The sequence below is a fragment of the Motacilla alba genome, chromosome 10 (genome assembly GCF_015832195.1).
Source record: "Motacilla alba alba isolate MOTALB_02 chromosome 10, Motacilla_alba_V1.0_pri, whole genome shotgun sequence".
NCBI classification, from domain to species: domain Eukaryota; kingdom Metazoa; phylum Chordata; class Aves; order Passeriformes; family Motacillidae; genus Motacilla; species Motacilla alba.
Window position 1 is genome coordinate 8,605,573 of NC_052025.1, and position 17,584 is coordinate 8,623,156.

At 40.7% G+C, this 17,584-nt stretch overlaps 2 protein-coding genes across 7 annotated transcripts in view; both read left to right on the top strand.

Moving 5' to 3' along the window:
• Positions 1-1,385, top strand: part of FAM214A (family with sequence similarity 214 member A) — a 46,655-nt gene extending 45,270 nt beyond the window's left edge. For all 3 annotated transcript variants that reach the window (XR_005258164.1, XM_038147297.1, XM_038147296.1), the window contains exon 12: positions 92-1,385. Coding sequence is in view for 2 of the 3 variants with exons in the window: in XM_038147297.1 (XP_038003225.1) it covers positions 92-245 (154 nt within the window). In the remaining variant the exon portion in view is untranslated. The remainder of the gene's footprint in view (positions 1-91) is intronic.
• Positions 1,386-5,326: 3,941 nt separating this feature from the next.
• On the top strand, positions 5,327-17,102 carry ARPP19 (cAMP regulated phosphoprotein 19). 4 transcript variants are annotated; one of them, XM_038147315.1, is made up of 3 exons: positions 5,327-5,599; positions 10,362-10,484; positions 13,602-17,102. In XM_038147315.1, the coding sequence occupies exons 1-3, from the start codon at positions 5,555-5,557 to the stop codon at positions 13,770-13,772; spliced, it is 339 nt and encodes a 112-aa protein (XP_038003243.1). In that variant the 5' UTR covers positions 5,327-5,554; the 3' UTR covers positions 13,773-17,102. The 4 variants fall into 4 exon arrangements, with proteins under 4 accessions (XP_038003243.1, XP_038003241.1, XP_038003240.1 ...); XM_038147313.1 differs by lacking the exon at positions 5,327-5,599 and adding an exon at positions 7,792-7,986; XM_038147312.1 differs by lacking the exon at positions 5,327-5,599 and adding an exon at positions 7,799-8,181.
• The last annotated feature ends 482 nt before the right edge of the window (positions 17,103-17,584 follow it).

The following is a 17,584-nucleotide window of genomic DNA, read 5'->3' on the forward strand; positions in this document are numbered from 1 at the left end:
GCCTTAAATGTTTTAAGAGTGCATTTTATTTAATAATTTTTAAAGATTATTCCTTTTGGTTTAGGTAATACAGATATTTGTATCTTTTCAGGTTCCAGAGTTCTAAATCTGGAAAGATCTACCTCCACAGAGATGTAAGGCTCCTATTCTCTCGGAAATCCATGGAAGTTGATAGCGGCGCTGCATATGAACTCAAATCTTACACTGAATCTCCAACAAATCCTCAGTTTTCACCAAGATGCTAGCAAACAATGGCAAACTCAAGTATTCATTTTATTGTTGAGTACACCTTGCAAGCAAAGATTGGTATAGACAACAGTATAAAGTAAAGTCTGTAAAGGAATAAAAATAGCGCTCAAGAGAAAGAAGGTTCTGTGTGATCCTGGACCAGTTTTTAAAAGGCTTCTGGAATGAGCTTTGTGTATTCCAAGTAGACTGGAAACATACTTAAATCTAATCTTTTTGTACTGTTTAAAACCACTTCATTGGATGTGTTGCAATAGCAAATTCCCAAGTTAGTTTAGTGTTTACACTTTTTATTTTATTTTTCAGTTATTTAATATTTAATGTTTCATTTAATACTCAAGTGATGTTTGTCTTTAGTGTTCTAATGTAGCATAAATCCTATGTAAAATCATACTATGTATTTTTGGCATTAATATTGAAATCTGAAATATATACAGATGTCTTTAATCTGTGTGCTGTTTTAAGTGATATTCATTTAAGTTATTGAAAATGGGGACAACAGGTGAATTTCCATAACATTTCATACTATGCAAGCATTTAGCTCTTTTTTCTCTTGAATGGTACCGTTTTCCATTTTTTCTTGCATCCAGATTTAATAACACTTGCAACCACACTGCAGATTGTTTATTTACTTACTCATTCATTCAGATCATTAATTCAATTCACATTTTGCTCCCTCAATTTCTTTTCTTTCCTTAAGGGCCATTTGAATTTTGCTTTCTGTTATTAGTTTTCCTCGCATAAAATTGCACCCTCCCCCATTTTATTTCTCAAATTGTGTTAAAGGATGTACTGTGCAAACAAATTAGTATTTATATCTCAAATATATGCAAAAGCTATAAAACTTGTACTTTTGGTTTTATTTTTAGATGAGAGGATCTTCATGTAATCCTAAATATTTTTCATAGGTCAATTCCATGTAGGCCACTAGGTGGCCATAGGAGGTTTTACTAGCAATGCTACACTGGGCATATGACTATTTTCCAATACGTGTGTGTATTCCTACAACAAAACAGTCAGATGAACAGTTTATGCTAAGTGTTAAACTGTGTAACTGAGAGAAATAAAGCTAGAAGCATTTGATTATATTTGAGCTATATATTTAATAATGGAAATGAAGCGTTATGACATTTGATGAAGATCTGTCTCAACTGTCTTACCTTGATTTGTGTTTTTCTTTACTTTGCCGTAGGTTTTTAGAGTGTCAGTAATAAGCAAGGTGCCCTTTACCATGCTTATCTGATGAAGACTGGAGAAAGGATGAATGTGCATCCTGTATATTCAGCACTGCCCCTAGATGAGAGAAGTCAGTGTATCATGAAATCTCCAGGAAGTCTGCCAGGGAACGTAAGGGAGACTGGACTTTCCAGATGATACTCATCAACTATCTTGTACATGCAAATGACTGCTGCTCCAGAAGGGCAAAGCTCAGATATTACTGAGTGCTCTCCCCACGTCAGCAGAGTTTTCCACTCTGCTACACCAGGTTTTCAAAGGTTTACCTAGCATTCATTTTAGAGAGAATTGGGGAAAACTATACAGGAAGAGATTGTTTGCAGTTTCTAATAATTTCTGTGCCCTTTAAAACTGAAAAAAGGTTTCTTTTGGTAGCAGAAGAGTCAAAGACAACTGCAGCTGTCCTGTGTACAGAACTGAGGTCTGGACTGGGATATCAAGAGGGCGTCCTAGTTTCTGTGCAGCTGAATTATTGAGTCATAAGCAAACAGCATGTATCCTCAAACTACTTATTTGTGTCATGGTGCACAGCTTGCTTGCGTGCTCAATGAAAAAACAACATGAGGAAAGGACACATTTTTAATGAAAAGTCACCAGTAGTAGTAGATTAACCTTTTATTTTGCACTGATATTATGCAATATTTGTATCTTGATAACTTTATTTAAATAGACTTCTTCAAGTCATCTCCTTTCATTAATTTGCTTTGAATAGCAAAGAAGTGTAGATTTTGTAGATTTTGAATATGTGATTACTACAAGTCATGTCTAGGAAATAAATTTGTATTCACTTTAATAGTCAAACTACACTTAGTCCCTATGTGGATTTGGAATGAAAGTGACCTTGGATTATCTGTGCACAACTTTGATTTTACTGAGTCATTCTCCATTTACAGCTTGATCTGAGCAAACACTTTCCATTAGGGACGCACCTGGAAAAATGCTGGATGCTTATAAATTATGAACTAAATTCCACATGACCTTCTAAGCTTAGGTTAAGACTAGACTAATTTTTGAGAGATCATTGGTTTCTTCTCTTTATTCCTCAATAGGCTCAACCATATACAATTATTTTTAATAAATGTTTGAGTGGTTTATAAGGGCCTCCAGTGATGGCTGCTACAAGTAATCTCTTCCAGTGATAAATTATACTTATCATGACAAATTTTAACATTTAGTTAAACTACATACATATAGTTATAATTATATAAGGATTTATAACATCCAACTAAATGTTGCTGATGTTGAGTTAAATACTACTTAGTCTTTTCACTATAAGCAAACAATTTAGTTCTTGTATGTCCCTTCTCAGTATTTTTTTTTTGATAACCAAGACAACTCCAGACTGTTCAGTCTTTATTTTTTGCACCTCTTGTCATTCTGGCTCTTTGCTTTCTTCTTTTGGACTGAATCAGTCTTGAAGTGTGTGAGGCTGGACACAGCATCCCAGTCAGGGCCTCTCTGTGCCAAACAGACTGGGAGAACTGTTTGATAAATCATATGGATTAAAGTTCTCTTCATGCATCCTGTTGTAATATACCGGTTTTCAGTATCAGGAGATGTCAACTTGCATTCATCTTGTAACCCAGCATAAGAGACATCCTACCTGCTTGTTCCCAAAATAGTAGCTCTCCTTATTAAATTTTATTCTCTCACTACCCAAGATTTTATATGCTGAACACAGCATTGCTGTTTGAAGAGTTGATAGCTGTGTCCAACAAACTTACATTCACCACATTAAAGTTTGATCTAATTAAGTTTCCCTAATTTGCATGGGAAAGTGTCAGAAGCCTTATTAATGCCAGAAGGCATCTGGAACTTCAGCCACCTTCACCCACTTCTCCACATGGTCTATTTCCTTTTTCTTAAAGGAAAGAGGATTGTGTGAAACCCTTGTTCTTAACTGTGAATTCCTGCCTAGCTACTCAGTTTGAGTGCTTATTTTAGATGATTTTTCAAGTCATTATTGACAGCCAAATTATATAGCTTGTATTCTGTCCTCCCCATGCTCTAATTCAAATTCAGGAAAAGTGACTCCTGGAAACCCATTCATTTTTCACAGGTTCTATGTGAATCACCAGTAATTAACTGGAGATTGCTTCTGTCATTCTCTAATCTCTTAAGGATATTTTTTCATCCAAGTTGAAAATATTTACCAAAAGTAATTAAAGTAACCTGCAAGCCTGTCTTTTCCTTATTCCAGCTAGAGGTTATACTTTGTTTGTTACACTATTTACCTTGATCATGCCAGATTGAACAAAAGGAAACATTAAATGTTTTTAAGAGTTAGTCTTTAAGAGTTTTTTTCAGTAATATTTCAGAACTCCCTTGTCTTCATGATATGCTTTAGGTACACATCCCTAAAAACTGACCTAGTTTCTCTAGGCTGCTTTCTTGTATTTGAGGCCATTGAAGAACACGGGCTTTTCCTGAGGTTCTGAGTTTATTTCCAATCTTTGCTCTGCATTATGTTCCCTTAAAGAAATAACTGTGTTAAGGAACTGCTGAATCCTTGAAACTGTTTTCCCTCACATTGATTTCCTAAGAGATTTGAAAGAAATTCCTGGAGTTTGCATTCTTGTCTGCTGTCACCGCTTTGTTCTTCTTCCTTTTAAAGTCTATGAACTTCATCCTTTTTATGATGATCTTTCTATGTTGCTCTGTTTTTCACGCTTTCAGACCATTTCTCCCTAATTTTGCTGGAAGCAAATGTGGCACACCCACCACTATCATGGCTTTTTTCATCATTAGGAAAAAACCCATTGGTGCATTCTATGATTATTTTTCCGTGCAAACTGCCTGGCTGTATCCTTTTCTGAACGAGGGATATGCACATTCCTTGGGTTCCCCACAGCTAGGTGATCCTGGTCTCTGGATGAATCTCTCAGGTGCACAAAAAACCTTCCACCTACTGCCTTGTGGGGCACTTAGTACAATTAAGCTGTGACAAAATCATTGACAGCTTCAGCTTTCACAGACCTTTCTGACCTGCCTCTTATGTTCTTCCTGACCATAATCACACGAAGCCTGGCCAGTCCCTCCTGAGCTGTGCTAATCCATACCTTGCTGTTCACATAATCCATTTATTTAGGGACCCCTAAAGGTTTATTAATGGTGGGCTATTTAAACCCCTCCGTTATGCTCTTGAAGAAAGTCCACAGAAGGTTGTTTTTCAGCCAAGAACCAGACAGTGAAAGATGGGAAGAGAATAAAATGCTCTGTATAACTTGATACTGTTCTGTTAAGGAGTTCCAATGGACTGAGCCTTCCTATCCTGTCAGCTGCTGTCTGGGATTCGTGAGATCCTCGAGTAATGCTGCTGAGGACTCAACTCCTTGTGTTTTGCTCACTAAAAGTGGCCAAAAGAACTAAGTTTAGCCAAGCAGTAAAGGCTTTTTCCCCTTGACGCTGCTGCGGAGCAGGGCAGGCCGTGCAGGCGGGACGAGCCGGGCTTAGGGGCCGTGGTGAGGTCAGGTGGGCTGGGGGCCACTGAGGGGACCAGAGGAAATGGCCTTAAGCTGAGACACGAGCGATTCACATTCGATATTGGAAGAATTTCACAGTTCGGCCGGTCAGGCCGCCCAGGGAGGCGGTGGAGTCACCCTCCCTGGAGGTGTTTAAGAGACGTACGGCCCTGGCGCCGGGTGATGCGCTTTAGTGGTTACAGTGACGCCTGTGAGGGTGGACTGGACCACAATGAACGTCTCTTCCACCCCCGATGTTTCTGTAATTCTGTGATTCTAACAGGAGGGGCACCGAGCCCGTACGGACTCCGAGAGCCGCCCCCGAGCCCGAGCCTCGAACCCGCGGCCCCGGACGTGACGCGCGGGGCGCGGGCGGATCCCGCCCCCGCTCCCCAGCCCGCGCGCGGGGGCCGAGGCGGAGGAAGTCTGGTCCCGCCGACGCTCCGTCGCGCCCGCCGCCGCCATCTTGTGCGGGAGGAGGCGGCAGCAGCAGCAGCGGCGGCAGCAGCAGCAGCAGCGCGGAGGAGCCGCGGCCGCGCCTCCCGCCCGCCTCCTTCCCTCGCTCCCTGCTTCCCTCCTTCCCGGCCCCGCCGTCCCGCTGCCGCGGCGCCATGTCTGCCGAGAGCCCCGAGCCCGCCTCGGCCGAGGAGCAGAAGGTGGGTGGCCGGGCCGAGGAGCACAAGGAGCCCCGCGGGGCTTCTCCCGCCTCCATCGGCGCGGCCGGGCCTCTCCCTCCCTCGGCCCAGAGAGCCCGCGGGCCGCAGCGTTTCCCGGGCCCGGCCGCCCCTCCGAGCGCCGCCTGCCCGGGCTGTCCGAGCGCAGCAGGGCCGAGCGGCGCTCCCCGGGCAGGACGCGCCCCGCCGCCCGCGGCCGTCAGGGGCCGGAGGCGGAGGAGCCGCAGCACCATGGCGGCTCGGGAGCGGCTGTCCCCGGCCCGTCGGCGCTGTGCGCCGGCCTGGCCGGGTCCGTGGCGCTTCCTCGCTCGTTCTCCGGCCTCGGCCCCGCTCCCTGCGGGTGCTCCGCGGGCCGCGCCGTCCTGCGCGATGGCCTTCGGCTCACGATCGCAGTGGCCGGGCGGACACCGGCCGTAATCCGCAGGCTAAACGTTTGTTTCACTTCTAAAAAAATGTTCAGTTTTTAATGTAATCAATTCAGGAGCAGAAATACCCAAATCACAACGACCGTGACCTGTGCTAGTTAGGGCTTTTAGAAAGAATAACTGGCTGTGTTATCTTGTGTCCCTCTCATGTCATCTCTGATTAATAATTGTGTCATTTCTCAAGTGGGGTTTGGTTTCATAGATGGCTGTGCTGTGACTTTAAGAAGCCTTTTGTTTTTTAGTCTTGTCATTGCCGTGGGAGCCCGGTTGCAATCCCCGCGGCTATGATCCGGAGAAGTTATGAAACACAAGTACTGCTTTGAAGGACGCTAAAAGAAAAAGCTTGATCTACATCAGCTGTTAAGTTTTTGTTTAATAATTTACAATTTGTAATATGAGTTAGTCGCACGAGTAGAGCTTTGGGGGTTAATACGGAATGATACCTTCTCAATAGGTGCAGTAATCAGAACCAGCTTCTTGTCAGGTCTGTAATCTGCTCTTAAATAGGTGTGTTCTGCAGCGTGACTGAACGCTCATGCTAGGTAGGCTGCTGAAGGGATTCTGTTCCTGTTCAAAGCCTATAAAAATAAGTCCCTGGCCTATGCAGCACTCCTAGAATAGCTCTGTAATAAGAGCATAGTTAAACATGTGGCAGCAAGTTTATTGTAATGCCTTCTAGGGTGTTCTGATGAAGTCAGGTGACTAGGGCTGATTTTCCTAACCAACGTTCAGACTGAAGTCTTGAAATGTCATGCTTATGCACTGCTTGGAGAAATTACCTTTTACTTGAGAGTTGGGAGGTCCTTGCTGTGCTCCTAATCCAGTTTTATTCTGGCAAAGTGTTCAAGAAAAATTATATAACGTCAATAAAATAAAACTTTGCTTTCTCTGAATTTATGTCCTAGTCTGATATTGTGATATCAGCGCTGTTATGACGTTGCAATATTAGCCTTCACTAAAACGATTTGTCTGGGTAGGCAAAACTGAGCATTCCCTCGGTTAATGCTTAGCTCTGAAACACTTACATAAACAACCCATTTTGCAGTACTTATTCATATGTATGCTTCAAAAAGATGACGCCCCTAAATGAACTTTGAGGCGGTGTTTTCATGATCAGAGCTTTTTTCTAAACTTTCTGACATGCTGTAAGAAGCTTGTGCTGAGCAAGAAAGGTTTTTAGCTACAGCGATACAAACTGAAAATCTGCCAAAGACCAGCATTTCCTGTTCTTGCTGTGAAAACTCAGGACAGTGGCAGGGGGATGTTTAGGAACAAAGAAACTTTGGACATAGGAGAATGTATGCTTGGTTGACTCTTTTGGCCTTAAAAGCCGGTATTTTTCAGGAAACTCTTGGAGGTGCTGCATTTTGCTGCTGAATTGGTTTTTACCACGTCTGTTTGCTGTACACTTGTGCTGTTGCTGTGTTTTTCCCATTTTCTGCTTTGCATTTTGCCTGATGTCTTCTGCTAAAGACGAGCCATTCATACCAGAGTTTTAAAAGGCTGATGGCTGTTTTCCTAGTCATGTAGGTCACTTGTCCAGCAGATACAGAACTTTATGCTGCTAGAACCTCTGCGAAGATTAAAAGCAAAAGCTGTCTTTAAGTGAGTTAGGTAACTACTGCCTGCCTGGTAGATCATTTTAATGACTTCATGAGCTGTGTCAGGTTCCTGTAGAGAACTAAAATTATAACTTTTGTGTGGTTGTCACTTGGAAGAAGAGCGTGGTATATCTTGATTTCTGCCCACTCCCCAGTCATTTGTTAGTCACTTGGTTGTTGCTTCTGTAATTCAAGGGGGAATGTACTGAATGTAGGAGTGGCTTGGACTAAAGTCTTCGGGGCTCAGCAGCACATCTCTGAGAGTGCTCAATACCATTTAGTCCACCGAAGAGCATAAGATCAGGACGTGCAGGCAGTGATCTTCCCAAGAAAACTCTCCGAGGTCTCAGCAATCTGGTTTAGGCTTCTGAGCTGCAAATGAACACATCGAATTGCTTTCTGAATCTAAGTTCTTGGCACTCCCTGTATCCTTCAGCAAGGAGTTCTGCAGCTTAACTGTATTTTACGTGAAGAACTGTTGTCTTAAGTATTTTTTGAACCTGCTGTCAGCTGGTGTTGTTTGACACCCCAAGTCGTGGTATTGAAATTCTTTCATTTGTGTTCTGTGGGTTTTTGAGTCTTAGTTGTTGTTGTTGGTCATCAAGAAGAAGCGGCCGTGCTCTGTATCCTTTTGAGCTGCACTGATGCATAACATGATGTTTTTGTTTGGATTGCCTGCTGTGCCATAATTTGTCAGCCCTGTGAGTTTGCATAAATGTCTCCTTTGATGCACCGTGAATACATATTTATATAAGCTATTTATTGTTGGTCCTCTTGTCTTTAAAAAAATACGTCCTTTTGGCTTTTAGTGTGGCAAAATGTGCCCCCTCAAATACTTTGTCTGTTGGCTCAGCAGTGAGTACCCAGTGATTCAGCATTAGATGTTCAAAGTGTAGAGCTGAAAGGATTACTTTTGAGCAAATCCAGTCTGTGGTGGCATTCTGATGAGCCACAATAGGGAGAGCAGCTGCCGTGTGATCTTTGTAGCACATGAGAACCATGGGCTTGGCTAGTGTGATATTGCCTAGTGAGAAATGGTATAGTTCTGTGCTCAGTGGTGTCAGGGAAACTTTGCCCTTTATTTTATGTGTTTGGATTTTGCATCGTATTACCTAGCTGCATTTTCATCTAATAAAAAGCATTGATTCCTGTTATCGCTGTAGTTTCTCTTTAATTGTTATGAGAGTTTCCATTTTTCCCTTGGGAGAGCTGTTAATTCGGTTTCCTGTTGTATTGTGCAAAGCTGTCCTTGAGGTGTTTTGCCCAAATGGAGCAACTAGAAAATGTTATATTCTAAATCTGTTACGGTCTTTGTTTCTGAGGCACTTTACCAGAAAGATGTTGAATCTTTCACAACCTGGAGCAGTTTATAAGAGATAGAGAAGAGCACCTAGGGATAGGCGAGTGTGGTGGTGGCTCTTTTTCTTCTTCAGCTCTGGCTTAAGTAGCTCCCTGCTCCGTGTCCCCGTCCTCCCTGCTGCTGTGTTAACACACCTGTTTGTGCAGCTGCGTGGTCATCCAGGCTGCGCAAACCCATCCAAACGAAACAGCCCAACAAGGGGAGAAGAAAAAAAATTATAAATGGTTATTTTTCTGTTGGGTTAGTTTCTCTAAAGCCTAACTGGGGAATACAGGCAGTCACGCTGATTGATGCAATGCAAAGGATGATGACAGGCATGGAAAAGGGTATGAAGGGGCTGCCTAAGCAGCTCTGAGTGGACATGAAATCTTAGGCATAGATGAATGATGCCCTCCTGATTTCAATGGCAATTCTTACTTGCTGCCTGAAAGTCTTTCTATGGCTTCAGGTGATAATAACAATTCTGTGCTACAGCAGACAGTGCAAATCATTACATATTTTCTCTGAACCGGGAATGGTTTTCATTTAAAAAAAAAAAGGCTTGGCCAAATACTGGAAAAAACAGACCAAGAATTTTGAATGAAAAATATTTTAGAAACAATTCAGTAGAATAACTTGTACTTCATACATTAAATTGCTGCATGGACATGGAACAGATGAGTGTAAAGTAGAGGCCAGTGAACAAATTGCTGTTTTGCCTAATGAATATCTCTAAATTATTATTTTGAGCATCCATGTTTTATGGTATGCTTATAGAATAGGTATTTTATTTTACACAAATGCACTACCCAACTGTCTTCATCCTCATAATTTCAGGATAATTATAGACATGTATAGAGAAACACAGTATTGCTAATAATGTAACAGCAGGCATGTTTTTGAGACTGTTTCACAGTGAATATCAACACATTACGGCTGGAGCAGCCATACAGATCAGTGTGGCAGTGGAAGTGCCAATCTGCCTATGCAATTAAATGATGAAACAGGCATTTGGAAAAAAAGTCCTGTGGTTTTTGCTCACTATTCAGTATTTGTTCTTAGTGAACCCCTTGTTTTGACCAAAAAAAAGAGTTTTGTTTGAGTTTTTTTATTCAAGATTGAATAATTCAAATTGCTTTTCTTTGAGAGGGAAGTGCGCAGATCTTCAGCATCTCCAGGAAAGGTGTCTAAAATGGGAGGCTGAACTCCTACAGTTGCTGTCAGCATTTGAGAAAGAATGCATGAAAATGTCTAATCAGATAATTGTCATGCTCACTTGGTAGCAGCAATGGGCATGTGGGCGTGTTACCTGCAAAGCTATTCTGTGTAAATATACATTGCTGTATGTTTCACTTACAGTATCACTCCCTGTCTTTCAGGAGATGGAGGATAAGGTGTTAAGTCCAGAAAAAGCTGAAGAAGCAAAATTGAAAGCAAGATACCCTCATCTGGGCCAGAAGCCAGGAGGCTCAGACTTCTTGAGGAAGAGGCTTCAAAAAGGAGTAAGTTCTTTATTGTCCACAGGGTATAGACAAAAAAAATCCAAAATTCCTGTTATCTGTGATTTTTTTTTCCTGCTCCGCAGGCCTTTGCATGGTTAAAGAGTCCTAAGAACCTTGAATTTTGAGAAAGCACAAGGAAGAGAAATTTGTTTCTGCACAACGAATGCCAGGTTGGCAGGATAGCTGTTTACAGCATCAGGGCCTCAACCACACTTGTTATAAAAAATTAAACTTAGAAGATGCTGTAATAGACTTTAAAAAAACTTTATAATAAACACCAAGGGTTAGGAACATATCCTTATTTTGTAGTGATTTTATCCTGCCCATTCTTGTGCCCCCAAAATCGATGTCCACTCCTTTTATCCCTGTTTCTGGCACATGAAAGTTTGGTGCCTGCTGTTAGACCAGGCATTATCTGACATTAGTGGTTTGACAATGGTTGCATAATTCTGGTTATACACCCAGACCCAAAAATAATGATAGAAGAATGAAGAGTGAGTTAATATTTCAGTATTGTTCCACATCTAACCAATGTCTCTTCTTAGCTATTTGACTGGGGGTTTTTTAGTTTAATTATTCATAGAGTGATTATGTAATGCCTTTCAGGCATGCTAGGACTCTGTTCTTGTAATAATTCTGGTATGTCACTGCTTCTGGTGGTGCTTTCATTGCTGTCACACCATTGTGGTGTTTTTTACTCTTGTCTAGGCCCTTTCAGTACACACAATGATTCCAGGTATAAATCCTTCACAAACCAGCTGGTGGAGTTCAGTGCTGATCTAATTCTGTGCTATCTGGTAACATATCTTGGGAATTGTTACTGTTGGCAGGTTTTTTGGATAATCCTTGTCTCATGGGTTGGAAGATGGAAAGCAGGGTTAATGGCTGCTGGGCCTGGGCAGGTGGTTGATGAGGTGACTCCCTCTGAGTTACACTGCTGCGTGGCCAAAGGCAGCCTAAATGAGACTCCACTGGGTTCAGGGTATGTGTAGACACAGAAGGGAGTGGTAAGTTTGTATTGTGATGATATCTCAGGAAAACAGGCCAGCGCTCAGTCAGTAAAGATTGATAGCCATGGAGGAATTATGGCTGCTTGCACTTGGTGCACGTGTGAGAGAATCTCACCACCAGCAATAACAGCCAGTACAATATCTGCTTCCTAATTATACACATTGAATGCAAAGGCGCTTGCAGCGTGTACTTTCAGACTTGAGCACAGACAGATCCATGGTCATCTTAATTGACTTTTGCTACTCTGATGAAAGATGGCATAAACTTGTGGATTCCAATTCATAAAAGGCCTCCTGCAGTTCTGATGTGCTGATAATAATTTTATTCAGTTTTTTGTTATTATTTTGATTTAGTGTGCTCAGTGTTTTAAATGAGGAGGCTCTTTCACTTGGTGGGGGTTCTGGTGTACTTTGGGCTGCCTGCACTGATGTGAGTTAAAATAGAGTGAGGATAGACAGACATCCTTGGTTTTGAAAGGGATGATCAAATTCAGGCCATCCATGAGAAGCTAGAGTAAATCAGGAAAGTACAGGTATAAGTCAAAGGAAGAAATGGATTGATATTCTAAAGCATGAGAGATGGTGGGTTTTCTCACATGTTCTTCTGTTTGGCAACCAGGACACACTCTGCCAGGTCATATCTGCTGCCCAGAAATGTTCTGCATTTGAGGCACACACCAGCACACTCTCTCTGGAATAATGGTAGATGAGAACAGTACTACATCATGCTCCTGTGGAGGAATTCTGTTTGGAACTCTTAGACAGACAGAAAGATATCTGCTGACAGCTGTATCAGATCTGAAGATCAAATGGTTCTGTTATTACCTAGTTGCTGTTTAAAAGTTTCTTTCGATTGCTTCAGTCTTAAAGGGTAAAATGGGAAAGCCTTTTTCCAAATCAGATTATGTTCTACCTTGAGGTCTAGGCTGCAGAAGCAGTGCTAGAACATTTTGGTGTAAACAGGGATTACACCATCAGAAGGATTGTACTGGGAAGGTTTATAAATAAAAGTGTGTGATTCAGATGTACGACAGACTATGGGAGAAATAGATCCGGTAACTTCAGGGCTCTGCCAGGGAATATTTAAAGTCAGTTCAAATTACTTCTGTCTAGCAACTGCTGCTGAGCATTTTGCAGCTGGTTAGTACTAATGCAGAATAAAGGCTGGGTGGCAGTGTGCTGCCCAGAAGCACTTGGACATGGCAGGTTGTGGTGGCTGTTGTTCAGCTGGCTGAGGACTAAGCCTATGCAAATCTAACTGGGTGGTCTATCTTCAGAGATGGTTGTGATTGTAAGCAGTAGTTAGTGGTGTAAATCTTAATCCTAAATCTAATTTTTTTTGCCTCATACGAAATCTGTTCAAAATCATGGATTATGAGTGTCTGAGTGGTGGTCCTCATGGTGAGATGTAAAAACAATGCAACTTTTCCTGCAAAATGTGTCAGTGAACAGTTGAAGAATTGGATGAAATTCCATGCCTCATTTTACCATGATGTGGATTATATAACAGTCATTTGGCTTTGACATGCATAGATAATTTAATATTCTGAGAAATCTGGCTACTCTTAAAGGTAATGCTAATAAAAACTTGCTGATATATTAAGGAACACTGTTTTTCAACTAGGAATTTAAAACCTAATTGACTTTTATATTCAGAAAAAAATATGGAATGGGGGATAAGCAGAGAAGAGGTTTTCTTGTTAGCACACACTTTCATGCTACTTTGATCTCTGGTGTGATAGATCAGGCTCTGTTCTCCAGCTTTAATTTGTGCATTGTTTGGTTATTGTGTGTAGCAGAACTTGTTGACTGCAACAAAATTTGCAAACCCCAAGGTTGCAATAGTGGGAGATGACCTTTTGGGAAAACCAAGGCAAAAATAATGTTCAGATTATTGTTCACAGCAATGTTCACAATGATGTTGAGGGTTCAGCTGTCTGTGCTTACTAGTCTTGACAGGATATTTTTTAATCAACATAGAGCTACTTTGATGAATCACAGAGATTTTACCACTTTTTAATATCCAAAATATCTGTTTAACTCTGTAATTCGGTGTATACATGTGTTATGATTTCAGGCTTTTAAATACATATGTTTTGTCTTCTAGCAAAAATACTTTGATTCTGGTGACTACAACATGGCTAAAGCAAAGATGAAGAATAAGCAACTGCCTACTGCAGCTCCTGACAAGACAGAAGTCACTGGTGACCATATTCCTACTCCACAGGATCTTCCTCAGCGGAAACCATCTCTTGTTGCTAGCAAGCTGGCTGGCTGACGAGAGCAGCTGAACTGCATGATTATTCTCATTCCTGTTATTTCTCCTTAATAGTTATTTCTCACCCTCACATCCCCCTTTTTCTTTCTTACACTAAGTCATGAGACTGACAGCTTTGCAGGTAGCGATAGCATGTGCTGCTATTGTAAGGGAATACAGTTAAGAGTAAAACGTAGTATTTGGTCTAGTTGAGAACAATGCACTGATTAAAAAAGACAAGTTTGGTTAGAGCAATGTAATCTACTTGAAAATGTACATATTGCCCATTTCCTAGTGTAGGACTGGTTCCAGCAAGTGACATCGCAAGTTTTACAACTTCTAATGTTTCTGCTTTTGTTATTTCATCTTAATTACAGCATATTTGTATTTAATATAACCTCCAGTTGTGTTGGGTTTTTCTTCCGTGTTTGGGTTTGTTGTCTAAAATAGAGGTTTAGACCACAAGTTGCTAGATGGTAAAGCATGTATAAAAACAAAGACAGGGCTCTGATTGAATTTTGTTTCTGCTTTTGAACTTGAACGGCCTTAAACCTGTTTCAGCTTTAACAATAGAGTTTTTACTTGGGCAATATTTGCCCATTCTGGTGTAACTCTTGTGAACCTAGTGCTTGTTGACAACTGCCTGTTGAAGCTGGTATTCTTTTCAGTTCTGTAGCTTAGGACACACTTTTGTTGAAGATGTGGATGAAGTGTGCATGTGCATAGACTGTTGAATTCACTCTTGTGCCATTTTTTGTAAATACAATAGTTTTGCACAACCTTTTGCAAACGTCTATTAGTTTTACGTTTTAAAAAGCAGATAATGTGCCAATCAAAGCACAAGTGATTCTGTATCTTTCAAAGTCTTGTCCTGAAACTAAGAGCCCAGAATCTTGCTACTGAAAGTAAAAATGGTATACCTGAAATTTGTGAAACACATTTACACTTGACTCAACCTCATGCTTTTCCAGTTGTATATTTTGTTTCACAACAATACCCAGCATTCAAGTATGAATTTGGAATTTGTACCTATATTTGCAGGCAAGTGCCCTTTATGTTCAGCAGTTGTTTAAGCTTTTAAAGCAGAAATGCTCTGTCTGTTGGCATGGAATATGGCTAAGTGTACTGTTCTAGAGAGTTCCCTGTGTTGCAAACACCAAATTTAGGCTCACTAATGTTTGATATGCAATTGGCTTTGGGCTACTTTAGACTTCTGGAAGCAGAAGGATATATTTTTTTATTTTCTTGGACTCCTGAAGAGGTAGTAAATTATTTCCTTTTCTTCGTTGTACAGCAGCCCCCCATTGGCTTTGTGGAAACAAATATCTGGAAAGGTATTTCTATAATGCCTTATTGAGAAATAGGTAACTTTTCATATCAGAAAATAGGATGGAACTCCAGTTCATGCTTATGATGAAAGTTGTAAGTACTAGATAGACAAAATACATAGATTGTATTAGTTAGGTGAATTGATGCATTTAAAACGTGTTAGTTCAGTGAAATCAGAATATTGAAAGTGGAGTATGATCCATAATGTAATTGATTTTCATAGAGGTAGTCACAGCCTTCAGAGTCTTTGGGAGAACAAGAAACTCTTTTAAAAGATCGGTTTTCTGAATGCTTTTTTCTTTAAAAAATAGTTTGGAAACAGCCTGTTAGAAACAAAGCACCTATGTGAGTATCACAAGAGAGAATGCTTAAAGATGCATGTTTTTAGCAGCTTGTACTTTGTGCTGACATATTCAGAAAGGTCTTGGGGTATAAAGGACTGCTAGTCAATACCAATGCTGGCCCACATCTTCTGCAGTGCTCTCTTCTAGAGGCAAACAAAATGGTCAAGAGAAATTGAATAGTCTTTATTTGGTCCTGTTTTGATCAGAACGTTGTGTCTATGTCATGTTTTTGATTCAGAGAAGCAATTCCAGAGAATTTCAAAATTGCTAACCTGATTCTTTTCGAGTCTGTATAGCCCTGTTTTAGTAGTTAGATGGGCTTTGTCAAGCCTGTCCTTATTCCTTATCCTCCACTAGTATTACAAATAATTTGTGGTTTTTGCAGAACAGTTTGAAGAAATGGACCTACTTGACTTTAGGAAATTAGGCTGGAAGAATAACAAGGAAACTGGAAATATTGAAGCAAACTGCTTTTTATAAATGTTTGTTCTAATGTGAAAATCCTTCTTTATTTTTCTATGTATAAATGAAATTGAAACTTAACGATAGGATTGGGCCTGAAACAAATGTTGAACAACTTAAGGTGACTTGCTGTGTATTGTCTGGTGCCACTATTCTGTAGCTCTCCTAAGGTGAGTTCTCTTGGTGTTTGGGAAGGTTTAAAAAGATAGCCATTTAAATTTAAACATTCCACTCACTTAGCTACAACTCAGCTTGTCCTGCTGGTTGGACAACACAAGCTCTTCCAGTGCTCACTCAGTGACTTGCAGTTCCTAAGATTACTACAAATTCAGCTATGAATATATTCTCCATGTGTATATTTGAAGTACTGTAATACTAACTAGGTCAGTGACTGATTATGAGCCTTCATATCTGACAGACCTCAGCAGCAGGCACAGCTACTTTGATTCTGTACACTGTATAAAACTTAAGTCCAGTAGTCACTTAACAGTAAATGGAACATGACTGCAGATCGATGCTTACTTTCAGCTTACTCCAGCAAGATAACTCAGCTATCCAAACTGATGTACATAATGTATTATATGAGTTTTACCATTTGATAATTGCCTTTTTCAAAGAAAACCTGTCCACACTGTAGACTGGCAGTCCCTTTCATATCTTGCCTTTAAAGATAGAGTGTTTAGTTGTTAGAGTAGTACTCATGTAGGCTTGTTATAGCAGATAGCACCAACATTTTATTTGAGATAGTTAAGTGGATTAATTACAACTTCACAGATATGTCCCCAAATCTGTAACACCAAAGGCTTCCCTCTCATTGTTCTTGATGTAGTAGGACAGTGTTTGTGTAAAGGCCGCAGGAGTACATTTTGTTGGACATATTTACACCCAGTCAAGATGTTAAGGTGATAAAAATGTCAATTGTTCTTTACAAACTTACACGTTGTATAGTATACAGAATAAATTGATTTACTTAGTTTTTATTGCACCATGGAGGTTTGTCTCATCTTTACTGTCTTTTCCTAAACAATACTGGATACTTCGGTATTCTCTGTGGAAAATTTCTAAACCCTAAATCTTGCTACTCTGTATCATTAAAAATATGACTGGGCTTTGGTTTTAGTATGTTAGACTACAGAATTACTTTAATGTAATCACATTTATATATATTTCAGTGCTTATTTTTCTATTAAGGCAATTAAAGCTTATTGTTTGAAAACTCCGTAACAGATGATTGTTTGGGTCCCTTGCACTGAATGAAGGGGACGTCTGGGAGCCAGCTTGGTGCAAAGAAGTTTGCATTGCTTTAGACTGTTGGCCTAAATATGGCAACATTTCCAGAAACCACAATACTGGAAAAAAGTCCCACTAATTTCCCAGTCAGCCTGGGGCTTGGTGCTGATCCTTGCGCAGCTTCCAGATCCATGGGGTGTAATTTACACAGTTAGCTCAGTCCCCAAGGTTACAGTAACACCCTCTGTGCTCTGCATACCTGCATGCTACATGATTGTCTCTCTTCCTACATATCTCCTGTATTACATTTCAGAGTTCTTAACTGTTCCATCAGTACTGGCTGGAACCAGCCCTGTTTGTTTTCTACAGCTAAAATCTCCAGGCCTGGTCCTTGAGGTGTGAGAATATGGGCTTGGCAGAGAACTCACTGCTCACTCATTGGACAGTGTGACAACAGAATAGGAAGTC

Bases quoted from the DNA above. Each gene is read 5' to 3' on its own strand.
- ARPP19 (XM_038147315.1), top strand. From the start codon at position 5,555: ATGTCTGCCGAGAGCCCCGAGCCCGCCTCGGCCGAGGAGCAGAAG. The intron at 5,600-10,361 runs GTGGGTGGCCGG...CCTGTCTTTCAG, and splicing joins CCTCGGCCGAGGAGCAGAAG to GAGATGGAGGATAAGGTGTT. The intron at 10,485-13,601 runs GTAAGTTCTTTA...TTTGTCTTCTAG, and splicing joins GGAAGAGGCTTCAAAAAGGA to CAAAAATACTTTGATTCTGG.